The 20,062-nt window shown below is 30.1% G+C and overlaps 2 protein-coding genes and 1 long non-coding RNA gene across 3 annotated transcripts; all 3 read left to right on the top strand.

The window, feature by feature from the left end:
- The first annotated feature begins 4,518 nt into the window (after positions 1–4,518).
- Positions 4,519–4,956, top strand: LOC140982177 (ethylene-responsive transcription factor RAP2-10-like). Its single transcript, XM_073448596.1, has one exon. It carries the CDS (start codon positions 4,519–4,521, stop codon positions 4,954–4,956), a length of 438 nt encoding a protein of 145 aa, XP_073304697.1.
- A 9,745-nt stretch (positions 4,957–14,701) lies between these two features.
- Positions 14,702–16,469, top strand: LOC140983260 (WUSCHEL-related homeobox 4-like). Its single transcript, XM_073450221.1, has 3 exons — positions 14,702–15,170; positions 15,809–16,108; positions 16,183–16,469. Exons 1-3 carry the CDS (start codon positions 14,925–14,927, stop codon positions 16,354–16,356), a joined length of 720 nt encoding a protein of 239 aa, XP_073306322.1. The 5' UTR covers positions 14,702–14,924; the 3' UTR covers positions 16,357–16,469.
- A 1,088-nt stretch (positions 16,470–17,557) lies between these two features.
- Positions 17,558–20,062, top strand: LOC140981972 (uncharacterized). Its single transcript, XR_012176215.1, has 2 exons — positions 17,558–19,622; positions 19,721–20,062. It is a non-coding gene; the product is annotated as an uncharacterized lncRNA (long non-coding RNA).

Here is a 20,062-nt window from a genome sequence, read left to right as displayed (position 1 = left end):
TTAAGTTATTGAAACTTGTATATATGAACTTGAAAAATCATGTCTTTTGAATTAACTTTTGAAGTTTGAGTTATATCCAAATTTCAATCTTTTTAACATTTTTAATCATGCTTATATCCTTGTTATGATGAAATAATCTTAACTTCAAAATCAGTTATTATATTTTGTTTGAAATTAAAATTTTCCCCCGTACGATTCTTGAATCGGTATTAAATATGTTAAAAAAAATGAACAAGGCTAGAAGAGGAAAAATATAAACAAAACCTTTGGCTAGTACTAAGTACTACTAGTCTTCTTGGGTCTTTCGGGAAAATATAATTATCACAAAGTATATGTATTGAGAATTTTGTGCAATATAATAAACAGAGGAAAACTGCACGTTTAGTTTTATATATTTAACTATTTGCGATTTTGATTATCTAATTTGTCAAATTTCAATATTAATCTTGTATCTTTCATTTTTTGGGCAATTTTAGTACATTTTCATCGAGTTTGCTGATGTGACATTATACATATCAACGTCATGTCGGTGCTACATCGTTAATATGTTTAGAAAATGATTAATTTTTTTTTTAAAAAAAAAAAACAAAGATATCAAACAACAATTGAAATTTGACAACAAAGAAAACCCAAATCACAAATATATAAAAATGTAGAACCAAAAATGCATTTTCCCTAATAAATAGTATGCCTTTTTTAAGGAAATGTTTCTATTGTAAATCGATCGATCTCATATCATGTAGAAAGTTATATGTTGTGTTATATTTTAGTTAGGATTCTAATATTTTATGGTATTACATAGAGTTTACGAGTTAAAAGTACATTTTATTGAGTTGGAATATAAAATAGTAATTAATAAATTAATTATGATGAGAAATCAAATTAAGAGTAACGATGATGTCAAACGATATAAAAATGAGAGAAAATTATGTTTTTGATAAAATACACTGGAGAATCTGATGTGTGCTTTGCTTTATATATTTTCATTCGGAAAATATGATTTACAACAATTAATATCAAGTTGGTTTAGCTTATTGTATGGGTATGTCTTGCATTTTGAGAAGAGTAAGTATCATTTGATACGATTTCACGAATTTTGATCTGTAAGACGGGTCAATCCTACCAATATTTACAATAAAAAGTAATACTCTTAGCATAAAAAGCAATATTTTTTCATGAATGACCCAAATAAGAGATTCGATCCACAAAATTGATCCGTGAAATCGTCTCACAAAAGTTTTTGTGTTTTGAGAATTACAATAAAGTTAATATTTTTATTTTCTCATGTAACTTTTAGCACATCTAAACTAACAATGTATCGATTCGATGGATGTGCTTGTCTACTAACTTATTTGTTTCTTTTTCACTTCCTCTTTAAATATTTATCTTTAATAAATAAATAAATGTTTTTTTATATTTTTTTCTTGGTATGCAGGGTCCGGTGTAACGAGGCCACGCCTTGTACTGGACTCGTCTGCCGACATATTGAGACGGGAAGGGCATTATCGGCAGAAAGCATAAATATCATTATCAAAATTAGACGAAATAGGTACGAGGGTTGTAAATGGGCTCATCTTTCTTGGAATTTAAAGGGTTTTTTTAGCCAATAACTCCCATAGTGTTATTTATCTCTGTTGTGATTAAAAAACACAATTAATGTGCGGAAGGAACGAGGATATATTTAATCATTGGTATTTTTGCAGATATATTTAATGTTATATCGAAATTTCAGTTCAATACGGGTATTCATTTTTCGATAGAAAAATTTTTCGATCTATAATATTCTTTAAAAAACCCGATATACCATACCGAACTAGACCTATCCTCCGCTAGGCTGCCGGCGAGTTGCTTATGTTTTGTGGCACTTTAGTAGACGTTTTAAAAAAATAAATAGTCAGCTGGCTCTAATGGCATGCACATACATTTTTTTATATTTTTTATGTTCAGATTTTTGAGAAAATATGATATAAATTATATACTTTAAAAATAATGAAAATTTATATTATTGTTTAGATGGCACATGCATACAACTTTGTAAAAGAAATTAATTTGTCAGCAGAGTTGTAACGAATATGAACCGCATGCGCGATGGTCATGTTTTCAAATTATCGTCCGATTTTCGGATTTTTCGGCGTGAATGGACAACTTTCCCCATCAAAAAAAGCAAAGAAGCATTTAAATATGGAGCAAATTGGCGATAAATGTTTCTTGTGAAGTAGAATGAGTACGGGTAAATAAAAATTTGGTTTCAAATTTAAATTTATAGCATGAAATTGACAGCTTTTTATGTTATCTTATAGTTGAATTTTTTGGAGGTTCCTCAATCCATTATATATCGAAAAATAATATATCTATTAAAAATTATAGTTGATGATAAACGACAAAAAAACATTACTGGCTCGAAATAATTCTTTTAACGAAGAATACTGATGATTTAAAATATCTGGACCTAAAAGAATATTTCTTTATCAAGTGCATATAATTTGAAGATTTGAAGTTTTTGAGCGATGACTGGGTGAAGAAAGTAAATTAAATGTTCTTTAACAAAACATCTATCGTACAATAAAATAAAAATAAATTAGGCAAATATAATGTATTTCTGCGATAAATCAAATATCCAGGATCTCTCGTCTAGTAAGTCCAATTATTCAATTAGCACGTTTGTCAACGATATCATGGAATATAAAAAGCCAAGAACCGCTGTTCAAATTGAATACGTATAGCCTACTTAATTAGCAAAATAATTAATAAAAGGTATATAAATTTTAATTTTAAATATATATATATATATAATATTGAAGAATTGAATCCATTAAAATTAATAAGATTATGAAAAAAATCAAATAGTTCTATCTCATCCACCTCAATGTGTCGGTCATCAAATTTTTAAATAATAATAATAGGATCAGACCAATTAGTCTAAATGGTGAGAACTGTGTTTGAACTGAAAATTAATAAAAAAATATAAGATATTTAATTATTATAATAATAATAAAGTGGTTACGTGTGTGAAGTGGAATAGTTTTCCTATATACGTCAATTTCTTGATATGACTTTCAAACGCCTAATTCTTGTATTGGAAAATTCATTGAATCATTTGACTTTCAGAAACCTCAAATATATTATTTATTTATATATGTTAGAAAACCGAGGGTGAGACACATAACACTCACTCTCACCACCGCCTTGGTTATAAAAATCGACAAAATTAGGTATTAAAACCCTTTTAATCAGTAAATTTTCAGTTTTTTTAATTAATAAATAATAAATATTTAGATTTCCAGAAGAAACGAGTTTCATGTACGTCCATTGAGTTGCACCATTGCGTACGTTTAACCTATTGTAACTTGGATAAAAATTTAGAGATATTTATAAGTTTTGGTTAAAATGTTTTATTAATTAAAAATATATTTGGTAACAATTTACATATATAGATCCTGAAATTAGTGAAAAGTAAGAGATAGAGATGAGTTTGATGGGAAAATATTAGAAACGAGATACTGTATGTCGACCAAAACTGTAGAAATGATACTCTATCAGACGACTTGGAGGTCGATACTGCTTCTCCATGGACTCTCACACAGCTGCAACGTTTCACTCTTAAAGAAAAATAATAATAAAACAATATTTACGAAATTACACATAATCATAATTAAATATATCATATATTATTTTCACTTCCAAAAAAATATTACGAAAGTACACAATCATATTTTTAAAAATATGATACATTATTCGCATTTCAATGAATAATTTGTGGGAAAATAATTTTTTAAGTCTCCTAATTTTTTCATTAAATTTTTTTTTTGAATAGTTTTTCATTAACTTCTTAAATGTTAGTTCTAGTATTTTAATTTTTATTTATAGCTGTTATAATCCAATTATTGACATGACATATAATAAATTAAGGTGTCTCTCATCATTGTTCGATGTGTCAAGTCAGTTTTAGGTGAAATAGCTAGGAATAAAATATTTATTAAAAATAATGTCAGTGCATTAAAACCAAACTGTGAAATTTTAATAAATAAAAATATAAATTTTCCCTTAATTTTTTTAATTTATTCCTTACGTGAATTTAATGTGATCGAGCACGCATCACATGTGATGACCACAGTTAAACCAGAAGGAAGTGAATAAGTTAAGGTAGCTGTGGATCATCCATTTTACAAAATTTGTATCTTTTATTAATTATTTATGTAATGTAATATAAGAGTAAAATTAGTAATTGTAATTTTTAATAATGATTATTCTTATAATGACATGTATGCAATGAAGCCCTTCCACTCCGCTTTCATATATATATATATATATATATATATATACTAATCTCAAAGGAAGAGTTTTCTTGCACGAGTTGTCCCTAGCCTACATGCTTTACGAATCCTCTCAGCCATGTCTCCTGTTTTGCGGAATCCCAAACTAATACTTTCTGGAAAAAAAATCCAAATCCACAAACAAAAGGGAAGTTTTTGAGAGGGAATTTAATACATATATTTAAAGAGTATATTTTGTTGAAGAATGGAAGGAGCTATTTGTGTTAAATCTTCAACTTCTTCATCAAACACAGAGAGCAAGAGTAGGCAAAGGCAACAAGACAAACCCTATAAAGGCATAAGGATGAGGAAGTGGGGAAAATGGGTGGCGGAGATAAGGGAGCCCAACAAAAGGTCAAGAATCTGGCTCGGTTCTTACAGCTCCCCCGAAGCGGCGGCGCGTGCCTACGACACTGCGGTGTTCTACCTCCGTGGTCCTTCCGCGAGGCTCAACTTCCCCGATTGCATAGCCAGTGATGTCGAAGTGACGCGAGATCTGTCCGCCGCCGCCATCAGGAAAAAAGCTGCCGAAGTTGGTGCTAGGGTTGACGCGCTAAAGTCAGCCGGCCATGCAAGAACTGAATCGAGCCGGGTTTCTGAGAAGCCAGATTTGAACGAGTATCCTAGTCTTGAGGATTCTTGAGGGTAGTTAAATGTGCTTTAATTATTTTATTAGAAGGTATTAAATTTTCACTATTTTTATCCTTTTTGTAATCTGTAACGGCTGAGTTAGCTGTAAGTGCACATCTGGTGGAGGGTGGAGAGCTTAAAGTTGATTAGGGCTATGGTGGGTACTTCGATCGTTAATGAATTAAATTACCTCGTAATTTCTTATAATTTTGATTCATAAAAGACTGTAATTACATGGGAATTATGTATCTTTTAAGATTTTGTTTGAGGTGTACCAAGAATTTGGATGACTAGGTTTGTAAGCGTAAAATATTATTATTATTTCGTGAATAGTTAAAAAACTCGAGGGGTTATTGGGAAAATACTATATTGAAATATTTGTTTGTTATTGTTATGTTTTATTTTTATCTATTTTGGCTTCATCTTTTGGTTGGCTTATTTTGAACGCTTACTCCTTACTCACTGTTACATTGAATCATTCTTCCAGAACATCTATTGGCTGTCCTTGCTTCTTTATAAATGTCTTAATCACAATATATTAAAATTTTGAATTTTGCCCCACTAAACATAAAATATTAAGACTTCAAAATAAATATTGTTGTGTTGTATTGTGTTGTGTTGTGTTGTGTTGTTTGAATATAACTGTTATTGTTTTAATTAATCGTTTTATATGTGTATTTGAAATCACTAGTTAATTAAAGTTTTAACATGTGAGATTGTGTTATTGATTAATTCTGTTAAACAGGTCTTCGAACCCACTCAACTCATGAAAAATATTATTTTCCATTGTGAAAATATCATTTTTTGTAGTTATGTTATGAAAAAATATAGTGTAATATATGCATATTTGATTTGAACATAAACATATTATATTTTATGTTAAAAGTCCTATTTTTCAATATTTAATTAGTACGTTGGTGAAAACTAAAATCTTAAAAATTTTAAAATACGTGGAACTTCCTAGTGGAGCTAGATTGGTGTTATTGCACACAACTTTAATAAGAAGAAGAAGAAGATAAGGTTAAAAGAGAACCGGATGGGTATCTAAAACCAGGCATTTCAGTGACGTTTTTGTGTGGACTCCATCATCAGTAAATAATAATAAATACAAAAATCGCCATTCAAAAGATTGTGGTCCTCAGTCCTTGTCACAAGACGGTGGAAGCTTTAAATTTTTAAAAAATATACGCAATGATTTATTTATCATATTTATTGTATAATCTAGTGATTTTATTTTTTTTGTCATGTTACTGTCAAGATGGATATGGGTGAAAGCTCCAAACACAACTGCAGAATTTCATGCTGTTTTCTAATGGTTTCTTTATTTAATGCTAGCTTGCTAGCTATGTCGTCTCATACAGAATATTGGCAATTATAGATTGCTAAGATGCTATAGGATTGGGATCATATATCGTACCACAGATTCATGTTTTTGAAGTCATAATTCTTTTGTACGTTATTTCTTTTCCTCTCCAAATTTAGTAAGTTGTCGCACTAATATCCAATCACGTTCATCACTTTGGCTACTAATTACTCCACAATAAGTTAATTAGTATTAATGTGTTGAAATTCGGGTATATGAATGTGTGTGTTTGATATCAAGAAATTAGTTAACTAGATTAGATCTTTTGTGTGTGAAGTTAATGGATACGAAAAACAGGAAAACAAAGAGAATAAAAAGATCATTCATCCTCGATCAAGAAGTGCCAATACAAGCTAACTGTGGCTTTTCTCACATGTTGATGAATTTAGCATAGAGTGTCTGTTTCGAAAAACTTGAAAATTAGTCGAAGGATCTTTGGATCAGTTCCTTTTATGAATAGTAATTTACAAAAAGTGAATTAGATTCAGCATATGTATCATGGTAAAATTAAGCTCTACAATGGCGGCCCGTCGAATACCACAACTGAATGCTTTCTCATTAGAATCGTGATCAACTATCCAAGCCTTTCTAGCTTTTGCTGAGGAAAAATGAAACAATCAATATTTTAATATTTGGCAAGATGAGATTAATCACCCCAATTTAATACACCGCCTCTATTTTTAAATTTAACAGCAGCCATTAGTATGATCCTCTCGTTCTATTTATATATACGTCCTTTTTTTATTATTATTATTTGACAAGTTTTGGGAGCAAACCATACATATGAGACAAACAACCGAATTAAACCTAGCTAGTTCTTTACTCATTAATTAATAATCTCGATCAAAAATGCAATTTCCTCTATGTAGCGAGTATATTACCATGTGTTTACTTTTTCTTTTTTTTTTTACTAGTATCAAATGATCATATTATCGTCGAAATTCAATAGTATATAGAGTTTGTTACTTTATCAAAAAATTTATACTATACATAAATTAATATACAATATTTCAATCGTTTTCACAATTATTGTTCTCAAAAATCCATTTTCAATGATTACATCCTTACAACTTATGAGAAAAGAATACGTACGTGACCTCGATTCTGATATCAATATATCATAAGATCACCATTTTATACAAAAATAACTGTAGATGGTAGTAGCAATTCATTTTCCTATTTTTATGCATTAACACTAACTCCTTCACTTAATGCTAGTATTGCTGGTGTATAAGAGCTGGGTTTGGGTCAACTTCCACTTGCTAATAAAGTTCAGATCCAATCATCCAAAACCCGAACTGAAAGTGCAATATACAGAAAGTATTCGTCATATTGGGTGGTCACCGTGGCCCAGTTCAATTGTATTGCTCAACCAACTTGTCAGCCCTGATAATGCGAGCTCTGGCCCTTGAGAAAAAAAGAGTTCTGTATCGATCCACTAAAAATTCGAAAGCAAAAAACTTTTCACGTTCGAAAAAAGTTGTTAATAAAATTAATTAAACTACTCGATTCTCCACGGTCACCTCCAGTGCAATCATTCATTTCAAGGAGTTAAATTTTATGGAACAGTGGTATTTTTTCATTGCAATCTAGCTATCTCAAACCGACATTGATACAGTATAATATGTCGCAAAATTTTCCATCCATAATGGTGTGGAAACTCAAGTACTTAATCTTGTAAGTTTTAGCAATCGATGAACTTGAAATTCTGAAATTGAAATGGCACTACCTTTATGTTAGTGGGAATTAAAGAAAGCCAAAACAAAAATATTACATGATTTGAACTTTAATTTATCAAGAGAGAGTGTGTGTATAAAAGCAAAGACATAATATATTAAAATTACATCTAAAAAGCTTACAGAATTTTAGTTGATATTTCAGTGCAATCGATTTGGGTTTTGGACTGTCATCCATTTCCATTCCCTCTTAAAAAAAAAAACCCTTTTCACTGCAACATTTGCACCCACAACCTTACCGTTTTTCTAATTACTTTTTTGAATTGAATAAATTATACATGATGGGATGATTGATATGTATTTTTTTTAATATGTTTTTAGATTAATCAGTGCATTTTTTGGTGACTTCATACATAAAATATGTAAAAAAAAATTGCGATAGTATCCAAAATATGATATAAATTAATATAATTTTGATAAAGAAAAAATGGAGAAATAAAAAAAAAGTTATTTCCACTGTATAGCATAAAGTGATCGCCTAATTGCACGATTTTTTTTTTTTTTAAAAAAAAGATGCTAGTATAAATCTAATCGGGAATAAATTTTCAATCAAGCCAATGATGGCTACAATAAATTAATTCACTTTTTTTGGCATATAATTGATAAGGGTCATCCACCACATTTCCTTTTACATCAACTTCCAAGGTTAATTGAAGGGTTTCCTCAACAAAACCTTATTAGTTACGTAGATGATATTATCTTTTTTTAGAAATAAATTTATCTAGCACGTATCAAAAAAATAATAATACACGAACTTTAATTTTTGTGTATCGAACATTGATTTTATAATGTCGATGTTTGCTTTTGTTAATTTGTTTTTTGTTCTAATTATGCCTAGCTAAGAAAAGAAGGGAAAAAAAACCATCATTATGTCATGTTTGTTTCATGATAATTAGATGAATTGCTTTAATTATTACAAGTGAGAATTCTCCATCTCCCAATTATTATGTACACTTTATTGAAAATTCAAAGAACAAGGCATCATGTCATGTATGAGTGGACATTTGCTATCTGCTTTTGTTATGTTGCATGGTGTTTACTACTCGCAGGTATATAAACTCTAAATATTAATGTTGATATTGATTCAAATAACATGATTACCGACGAAAATATCACATTTTTATTTAATATAACAATGATATCAGACCATGCAACAAAGTCCCTAATTGAGTATGTAAACTACTGTATAGTACTCCAGAGTTTATCTAATATAAATTGTGTTAGGACCAATGGAATCCGGATATCTCCACACTGGTATGATATTGTCTACTTTGAGTTTTAACCCTCATGATTTTGCTTTTGAAACCACCCAAAAGGACTCATACCAATGGAGATATCATTCCATCTTTATTAACTCATGATCTTTCTCTAGATCTTCCAATGTGGGACTTTAGTTGCATCCCAACAAATTGAAAAATAACGACGACATATTCTCACGTTATTTTTTTTAAAAAGCCCAATTTTAGACAAATCTTGGTGTAACTTCTGAAAATTGTTTTGGAATCGGCTGGACGTGACTACACAAGATCGTTATGCCTTGGCATCTTATAATATTATAACATTATACATAAAATTTTTTTTATCACAATATAAAATAAGGTTGGAAGATATGAAAAAAGAGTGGTGGGTCCAAACAGACACGTGCAAATGATGGAGTCCCACCGTTTGCTCCACTGTGTAGGCTCCATTTCTCGATATCATTTCATCCAACCTCCACACTACTTTTTCTTTGACCGACAATTAACCCCGTCTAATCAATTTTAGAGGAAAATAATTATGCGTCAATTCATTTTTCATTAAATTAAAATTATATTTGACCTTTGATGAGTGTAAAATGCAAATTCATAGCTTTGGAAAATATGTAAATAGCAATGTTCAGAGCCGGAATATATAATATATATGGGAGCAAGATAGAAAATTGCACTACTCACTTGTAAATAAATTTGTTTAAAATTATATATATAATTATTTTAATAAATCTTATTTCACAAATCGCGAAGTGTGTCTACCAATTTTTACGAAAACATGCCAAAAAGTGGGAGCGTAAAAGGATAAATTAAATTTTTTATAATATAATTAAAGATAAGTTAATTATTAAGTTGTGCATGGGAAAGTGTTTACAAACAATTTAGGAGCCGTAGAAGTAGTGTAACATGCAGACCGGTTTGTATATTTTTGGAAAGCGTTTTGATTGATAGTTAGTCTGCAATTATGGCTTATAATTATAATTATTACTTTAATATTTCACGTGCTGAGTTTTAATCAGGCTAGAAAGATGGTATACGAGGAGATTACCGTGTAATCCACCAAATACTTGATAATATTTTTGATGGAGTTTTTTTATTAATTCAATAAAAACAAAATTATTTGGTTCTATATATTGCACTTTTCTTCAATTTTCTGATTTGACGGCAATGTGGTGTTGATGTCATGCTGACATGACACTGATAACTTGTACAGTGTCACATTAGCACTCCGAATTAAAAAAAAATTAAAACGGCCGTAAAATGAAAGGTACAATATTAAGATTGAAATTTGACAACATATAAGACCAAAATTTCAAAGAGATAAATATATGAGACTGAAATATAGATAATTTTCTATCTTATCATCTTAATGTGTTTTTTTGAATATGAAAGTGTTATTTACACTCCATTATTTGTTAAATGCCCTCCATTTTTAATTTTGTAAGTAGGACTTCAGTTATTCAAAAAATTATTTTAAAATTTATAAATATCCATAAATATGAAATAATACATAAAATAAAATAAAAAATATTTCTAATTACACTCATTGTTTTTCATTACAATCACGTGAAGTTTTATTTTTATGTTTTTGTATTTTATTATCCCAAACTTTTAAAATGGGTTGATAAAAATTTTGGAAATTTTGTTCCAGGTTCAAATTAAGATTTTTCAGTTAATTTAGATTAGTTTTAATGAAGTAATTATTTATTCTTATATTTTTCCCTTACGTTCTTAGGTTTTGTTGTAAGTCAAAAAATTTAAATTTTTTTATAAATCATCTTTAAAAGATATAGTTATTGACAAAATTATTATTTTGAAATGAAATGATATTTATAATATTTATTGTGAACATATTTTCTTAATTTTTTTCAAAAAATAATATAAAATAGGATATAGAGTAATTTAATCTTTATTGTATATATATAGGTTAAAATAAATTAGAAATAAAGATTAATCTTCAAGTGTATTAAATAAGTTTATTAAATAAAGATTAAAAAGAAGGTTAAATAAAGAATAAAGATTAATCTTCAAGTGTATTAAAAAGATTAATCTTCGAGTGTATTAAATAAATTAGAAATAAAAAGAAGGTTAAAATAAAATAAAGTGAATAATTATTTTAATGTATAATATTTTTAATTGTTTACCTACATATATTTATTTTCCCCAATATTTAAAATTTAACTACAATATTTTAAGCAATTAAAGTTATAATTTAGTGAATAGACATTATTAATGAACTTTTTATTGAAAGAACATTCGATAAAATGGCCTTATTATCCATTTTTATCACAAAATCAAAACTGAAGTGTATTTAATAAATTGTAGAGTATAACACTCCCTTTGAATATTAAATATCGTAAAAAAATTCAACTTGGCAGAATGTTTTGTCTGAGGAAAAAAACTGCGTACAAAGAATTTGCGTCAATGTGTCAGTGAACAAAATAGGTGGAAATGACAGACCCAAAGAAGCTGTGTCTATTTTCAAAGTTAGACACAGATTTCTGAAGGATCGAGGAATATTTTCGCGATTGATGGGATATTTCAATCATAATAATAATTTTCCAACATTTCCACTATAGTTTCTCTTGTCGATATTCAGCTAAATGCCTTCTCCCATGGAATTCAGGCCATTGTTTTTAGCATATAATAATCTTGCTTTCACACAAATTTTATTAATTAAAAAGAGATATTGATCAATCCATAAAATAATAATTTGTAATTTTATCACTTTAGTTTTCGTTCAATTAGTATATATGGATTTAATAAATAAAACTCATATGTTTAATTTTTTAATCTATTAACTAATAAGTACGAACTAATTCATTAATAAGTCAGAAAGAAAGGAGCTGATAAAGATATATATATAATTATTGGTTTACTTCTGAACCAAAATAATAAGGATTCCGAGATCAATTCATTGAAGAGTTAATTAGTCATGACTAGGTCTCTTGTAAGACAATCTCACGAATCTTTATCTGTGAGACGATCTCACGAATCTTTATCTGTGAGACGGGTCAACTCTACCAATATTCACAATAAAAAGTAATACTCTTAGCATAAAAAATAATACTTTTTCATGGATGACCCAAATAAGAGATCCGTCTTACAAAATACGACTCGTGAGACCGTCTCACACAAGTTTTTGCCATTAGTCATATATGAAAGTAGAATGTATAAATTGTCAGTTGAGTATTATTTGCATATAGATTCAAAGAATATGTATGTATATTTTCAATCATATCGACGTTGTCAAGAGAGATTCGATATAATATTAATGATTTTTGCAAATCAAAATTATTAAATTGTTTTTTTTTTTGTGTGCTCAAAGTTGGGATCGAGAAACATAATTAATTACATGATAGAATTTATTAATTTATAAAATTCAAAGTAAAATATATACAGAAAACGAAATTTCATGTATGCATAAAAAGTATATTATTAAAATTTCTAAAATGAGCAAAAGAGTAGTTTCTACTGGACTAGAAGTCGACTAGTATCTTCTTTTTTTTTTTTTTTTTTTTATATATATATATATATATTCTTTCAATTTTTTTTTAAAAAAAATTGAAGTTGATGTTATTTTTGACATTATACAGTTGGAGCTAGCTAGGTCCAAAATATAGTATATGAAATGATTTTCAACATTACTCTAAATATCCTTTTTGTTTTTTTGCCAAGTTAGAGACTGAAGTTAGTTCTGAAACTACACATTTTGAGTCCCAAACAAAGAATATTTATGAATTGCCCTTTGTTAAAAGAAAAATGGAAAGGCATAAAACATAAAGTAAAACACAACTGGCCACAAGAATTCCAGTGCTGAAAACATTTTCTAAACAATGAAAATAAGGACAAACTACCAGCTTATCAGTGCTACATTTGAAGAAAATTTGTTCAACGACAACTTGTATAGTTAAATATAACGTTGGAAATGGGAATTACAATTTCACTTAACAGGACTTCCGACAGTTATACCAGCACACATACAACCCTTTTGTCAAGATGTTAGAATCTTCATACTGCTGTATCCGCAATTGGACGCTGATTAGGCTCTCCTCTTCAGATCAAATTTTATTCGATCGAGTTAATTTGTTTCGAAAAATATAGTTAACTCAAATTGTTATATATATATAGTAAATTAATAATGGTACTAATGGCGAAAGTATTAATATATATGTGTGTGCGGGTTAAAACGGAATTATGAGGAATTTGGTAAATATAAAATTTTTGGTTTGGAGATTCTTGTTGTTTCAAATCTTCGGAGGAGAGATTTGCGAGATAATTGATGCTTTACAATAACGCACTTTGGCACATAATTTGAAATAAGATATGTGCACCAAATTCAAACAAGAACGTTGATCACAGGTGTCCCAAATCATTCAAAGATTTGTTTTGTCACACAAAAACAAGATAGAAAAAAGAAAAGTTGGATTTGGTGGTTGTGTACTGTTTGGGAATTTGGAGCAAACAGTTCCCAATAATAAAGGGAGACAGAAAAATATATAAACAAACAAATTTATATATTGCATATACATGACTTTAAGATATGGATTTGGTTCCTTCAAAAAAAAAAAAAAAAAGATATGGATTTGGTTGTTTGTGATTCTTATAATATTATATTGTATACCTTTTGTAATTTTTCAACACTAAAAGGCGGCATTCATTTCTCTATTCTCACTCCAGACTCAAAACTCTCATCCATCCATGACATTTATGATATACCTAGGCCTACTATATAATAATTTTGTAAAAATATTTTCAGTATTTTACCTTTCCTAATTTGAATCCCCATATATATTATTTCCTGCTAGAGGACCGTATATGTGTCTATATATATATACACAAAATGGGGAAAAAGAGAGAGTGCATTTTGAAGTTTTGGGGTTGGAGGAATTGTTTTTACATTCCCTGGCACTTTAGTAGAATAAAAGAAGATGCCACCGAAAAGCAAAGACACCTTATCATGAAAGCAAGAAAATTAAAACCCCTCGATTAGACTACCCAACCACACGCATATACATGCGACCACACGCTCATACACCACAGACCACTCCAATTATAGATTTTTGAGTTAAAGGAGCTACATCCAATTACTANTATATGTATATGATTTTAAGGTAACTAATTGGAAGTTTTTCATGCATTCATATATTTTTTTGTTGAGAATATGTAAAAGTTTTGTAAGAGTGGGACTTAATCTATTATACTTGGTTAGAACTCAATAGGTATACACGTATCTTTTTTTTCTTGTGTACTTATAATTCAATAAGTTGTCTGTCATAATTTTTGTCATACATAATCAAAGATAATTTTATAAAGTTTGTTGTGATCATAAACCACTCACATTGTCAGAAATTTAACAAGGATATATACATAATTATGAAGAAATACAATATTAAAACCTATTATGAAAAAAGTTAGCACACTATTTATTACTTTTTTACTCTACCAATCAACTTTCCATTTCTCTTTCTTAACAATGGAAATCTTAAGTCAACCTCACCTCATCATTTGGTCTCGGCTTAATCTTGCCCTAATTTCCACCCTTTTTCCCCTATCTTTTGCCTTTTGTTTTTTCATCCCACTTCACATCATCTTTTCTATATAAGCACCACATGTTTTCAAGAAATATCCATTCATGGAAATTCAAGACATGAAACTTCATCAATTGGCACGTGGATTTTGGGAGCACGAACCACCATCCCTTACGCTCGGCTGCAAACTCCTGCGGCCGCTTGCCCCGACGTTACCGTCCCCCGTGTCTGAAGCTATCTCCGCAACCACCGCCGCGAATAGTTCTTTTGATCTTAAGAGTTTCATCAGACCTGAAAGTGGTCCTAGGAAATTGGGATCCTCGGACGGTCAGAAGATAGGATCACCTCAGGTACTGATATATATAGTCTGCTCAAATATATATCTCCTCGTCATTCTAGCTGTATATATATATTGTCACATTCTGCATGGTCCGACGGAATATAACCACTCCACATGCTATACCACTCATTTTCTTCATCATGTACACAATATTTCTTCATGCACAACAAGCTACAAATACGTCGGGCACACTGATCAACAGGGCGAATATGATCAGCAATAGTACATTAATCACATGTTAGCTAGTATTACTTTCAAATACCTAGTAAAAAACGCGAACACGTCAGCCTGATGATGGAGTGAAAAGGTACTGTATCTATAGGTGAGCAATGCATACATATATGTTAAACGATTTCAAAAGTTATGAATTCATATATATTTATCGATAAAAAATGGGATTTAATTTCCTCCCGATAGAGTTCACGAATTAAGAAAAAAAGTTGAAAAATCAATTGCAATGACTAGTAAAGCAATATGAACGATGAATTAGTCTATTTTTGACTATGGATCGAGACTTTGGTATTATTCCAAAAATTACAAGAAGTGGAGATCGCCGTACACCATATTTAAATACACAAAAAATTATGGAATATATAATTAATAAACGTAAATAAATGATCATAATTGTGACTACAAATTTTATTATAGGTGGAAGCCCAACCCGGGGGAACAAGGTGGAATCCAACTCAAGAACAAATAGGAATACTTGAAATGCTATACAGAGGGGGAATGCGCACACCCAATGCCCAACAGATCGAGCAAATCACCGCTCAGCTTGGGAAATATGGGAAAATAGAAGGCAAAAACGTGTTTTACTGGTTCCAGAACCACAAGGCCCGTGAGAGACAAAAGCAAAAGCGCAGTACCCTTGGACTTGCCCACGCTATCCCAAGAACACCACCTTCCCTGTTCGGCACCACTTCTCTACTATTCTCTTCCGTGGGAAAGGTAATAATACTTGAATCTTTGAAATTTTTATGTAAAAACTCGACTTATTATGTATCTCTTTTGTCACCTAACAGGGAGAGGAAGAGAAAGAGGTTATGACCAACAAGAGACAATGCACGTCATGGAAATTCGATTACTCCGAAAAGAACAATAGCAGTAGTAATGATAATAATTGTATAGAGAAAGATGAAGGGAAAGATAGGACACTAAAGCTCTTTCCTTTGCATCCCGAGGGAATTAGATCTTGAAGGGACTCTTAGAAGTTTTAATTAATTAATAATCTTAATATGCCCATTTGACTTCATTAATTTGTAATCTGCTCAATTAATTTAATTTCAAGTCGTCCCAATTAGTAGCTTAATCATTTTCTTTTCTGTTTTCTCCTTTTTGGGCTTCAAGAAATTGAATTGTTTTAATTATTTCGTATTCGGTTTTGGTTAAATAAAATGTGTGTGTTTTAAAGTGAACTGTCAGAAAATAATTAAAGTGCTTTAGTAGCATCTTTGGAAGTTCAACTTTTGACTACAAGAATGAATGGAAACATTAACTTTTCTGGATTGAAAAAAGAAAAGAAAAGAAAAGGTGTATGGATTGGAGGCAAACAAGACAACTGTATGACACTAAGGTCAAGACCCTCCAACTAAGAGTTAGCATTATATTCGTTGCATCGAATTAATTTGAAATTTTGGTTTAGTTTCTAGAAAATATTGATTAAATTTGTAATCTAAATTTTAAGACAGTAAAAAAAAAGAAGTCTATATTGGGACAAGATGACTTAGGCAAAGCTTTATATATTATTATACAAAATATTGCAAGAAATTAAAAAGGAGTCACGTTTTATTGTTCATAAAAAACTCTCATGAGATTATCAAATATCAATTTTATGAGATTCATCTCTTACTCGATATACGATTCATGAAAAAATATTATACTTATACTAAGATTATTACTTTTTTACTTTAAATTTGAATCAGATTGACACGTATCATGAAGTTGTAATGTAAATAAAATGCATTTAATGAATTTTTTTTAAAAAATAAATCATGAGGTAAAAAAATAAATTTTGATTTGCTAAGGAAAAATGAACTCAAACTCTTGAAATAAAAAAATATTTAATGTACCGAGAATCAAATATAGTTTTCTGGTTCAACATTAATTTGATCTTGAAATTTTAAAAAAAATTAATGTATGTGAGTTTTTTCAGTTAAAATGCTATATTGTTCTGAAAACTTTAGAATTTGGCAAAATCACAAAATATAAATCAATTAAGTTTTCATTACCATAAATTGGAATCCAAATTGAACAATTTTTTCCTAAAAATGAAAGTTAACATGTTACTGATCAAAAAATATTCCAAATGAAGGGCAAAAATTGACGAGTTCCCACGTCATGGAAAAAAATATTCGAAACTCTACTATAGACCCGACCCGATTCATTTCGTACTGATTATTTGAGGAGTTTTTGGCATCGTGGTCCCTGATCTTTAAGTCCACTGCTGAAAATCCAGACACAGTTTCTTACCAGACATCGAAGAATGCTCAATATTATTACTCTTCTTTTTTAAAAATTAAAATTATTTTCCGTTGTTTAGTTGCATGAATTTGATCAAATTGAATTCGTCACTTCTGTAAGTATGAAACTGGAATTAGTATACCCAAGTTTTTAATGCCCATCAGTTAAAGAAATTACAGCCGTGGCATGTGAATTTAATCAAGAGTTTCGCGTTTCTTTGGTTCCCGATGATTTTATTATTTGGATCAATTTCTATTCCCAACGGTAGTCTAATTTCGTTGTTTCCATTACTTCAAAATGAGCCTGAGAATAAAATTCATGTTTGATTTAATATTTTAGCTAGCTTTATGCTCCATTCAGGTTTGTTCCTCGTTATCAATACCAAGTTTTTGTTATTGAGATTTATTTTTTCCTTTTTTTTTTTGGTTGAAAATGCGAGTAGCATTTAAAGGGCATGGTTATGGGGATAGCTCCTGATCTTCATTGCAGTTTTTCTGTACTTGGAAGTTGGAAACATACATCTTCACTGTGCAGACTTGAGTTGTGATTGCTTATTGATATTACACGAACTCTTACCATACAGATATTAAGTTTCCCATTGTGTTTTTTCCTAGTTATTGATTGGATTGGAATGTAATCTTAACCACCAATTTATCTATATGCATCACATACCTTGTACGTGCACCATTGAAGTTCGACTACTAGAATGATTGACATTTCGGTTAGATTTTATCAACCAATAGAGTCGAGAATCATGATCATAATGTACGTATGATGGCTTAATATTTGACATTTTCCATGCTTCTTCTGAGGAATTTTTGTTGTTCAATTGCTGTATTGAGCCATGATGTAGATTTTAATTTTTCTGTTCGTGTACCTACTTTGTATTATGGTATTGTTTAGAGAATTTTTTCCTCAAATTTTCGTAATGACCTATAACCTGTAACCAATTGAAGCAAGAAGATGCCACATTGCCACTGGATAGTTTTTGTTGTCACATCTATTCATTGCATTGGTACTTCATATCTCTAGTTTTAGGCTATATATCTAAGTGACGTGACTCTTTTAATTCTATTCTCTTTTCTATCCTTGTTATATACTTGTTTCCGGTATTGACTCGTCGTTTTTTGCGCTCATTTGTCTTGTGGATCTCACTTTGACATGTGACCCCCTTGTACATCCAGCATAAGTTTATCACCGCTTTCACAGCAAGACACGAACAGATTTTTAACCAGAAGCTCGGCCACTTAATTCCGTCTTTTACTCATAGTTGATGTTTCTAATTTCAAATTTAAATAAAAGATTCAGTTTTTTTTTTTTCATCTAGTGAAGCAGTGTGCATGGTGTACAAACTTCATGATTATCCAATTACAGTCTGGTATATGATTTTCCATCAATAGTCATTCATCTTAATATAAGGACGCGGTGCAAAATTTTTAGATTTCTAATGTCATAGAAGCGCTATAAAACTTACCTGCACCAAGATTTTCTGTGAGCTTTGTGGAAGTTTCAATTTTTTTATTCTTTATTCTGCTATATCAAGTAATCTTGAAGGGTCAATTAAGAAAGTCTTGCATCATAATGTATGGAGTTAGGAAAACAGGGGATCAGTTGTAAACAAATTTAATATCTGAAATAGCTATGGTGTAATGAAGTACCACATCTTGGCGCGTGCTATCCTTTTCCTTCTAGACAATACTTCCGTATTTTATTCTTCTCCTTGCTAGTTCTGGAGGGAAAACTGCTATGATGAATGTGAAAGTCCAACTTCTTAAATAATTTTGTATCAAAATTGTGAATTTCCTTGTTTTAGTAGATGGCTAGATGCTATCATAGATGTTACTGATGGAGGTTCATTTCCTTGCGACCTGGAGATTCCTGTTATGAATTGTCGTCAAGAATCTGAGGGATTGATGGTGTTGGCTGGTGATGTTTTTGTGCAATTATTGAAGATACTGTTTTCCATCATGTTGTAAGATGGCAACTTATTAAACAGTAGCAGGTACCCCCCATTCTCTACCTCGTGACTAGTTTGGAACGATTCTCTTTTCATTGGATGGGCTTCAAATAAGCTCTGATATAATATATTGGGGTCAACAGTTTAGAGATGGTGCTACCACTTATACTGACCTCGAAATATACAGCCTTTGAAGAATGAGGGTATTTTGATATATATCGTGATTCTTAAGAATTATTACCATGGTGGGTACGACTAAGTTAATCATTTTGTTGATTGTAATTTGCATTACGATTTTTTTTCACCGTTTTTTCATGTCATGAAAGTTGAGTCGGAAAGAATTAAAATCAATTCGTCTCACTGTATTTCATGCAAATGGTGTTGATATCTGTTTCTGGTGCCGCATTCTTGATTTCTAGGGCCTTATGCCACAGAATGTTAATCTTCTTTTTGTCATATATATACAAGTTGAACTTTAAAGTGAA

Source organism: Primulina huaijiensis, chromosome 8, assembly GCF_012295235.1.
Source record: "Primulina huaijiensis isolate GDHJ02 chromosome 8, ASM1229523v2, whole genome shotgun sequence".
NCBI classification, from domain to species: Eukaryota; Viridiplantae; Streptophyta; class Magnoliopsida; order Lamiales; family Gesneriaceae; genus Primulina; species Primulina huaijiensis.
This window is presented reverse-complemented; position numbering and strand designations above follow the sequence as displayed.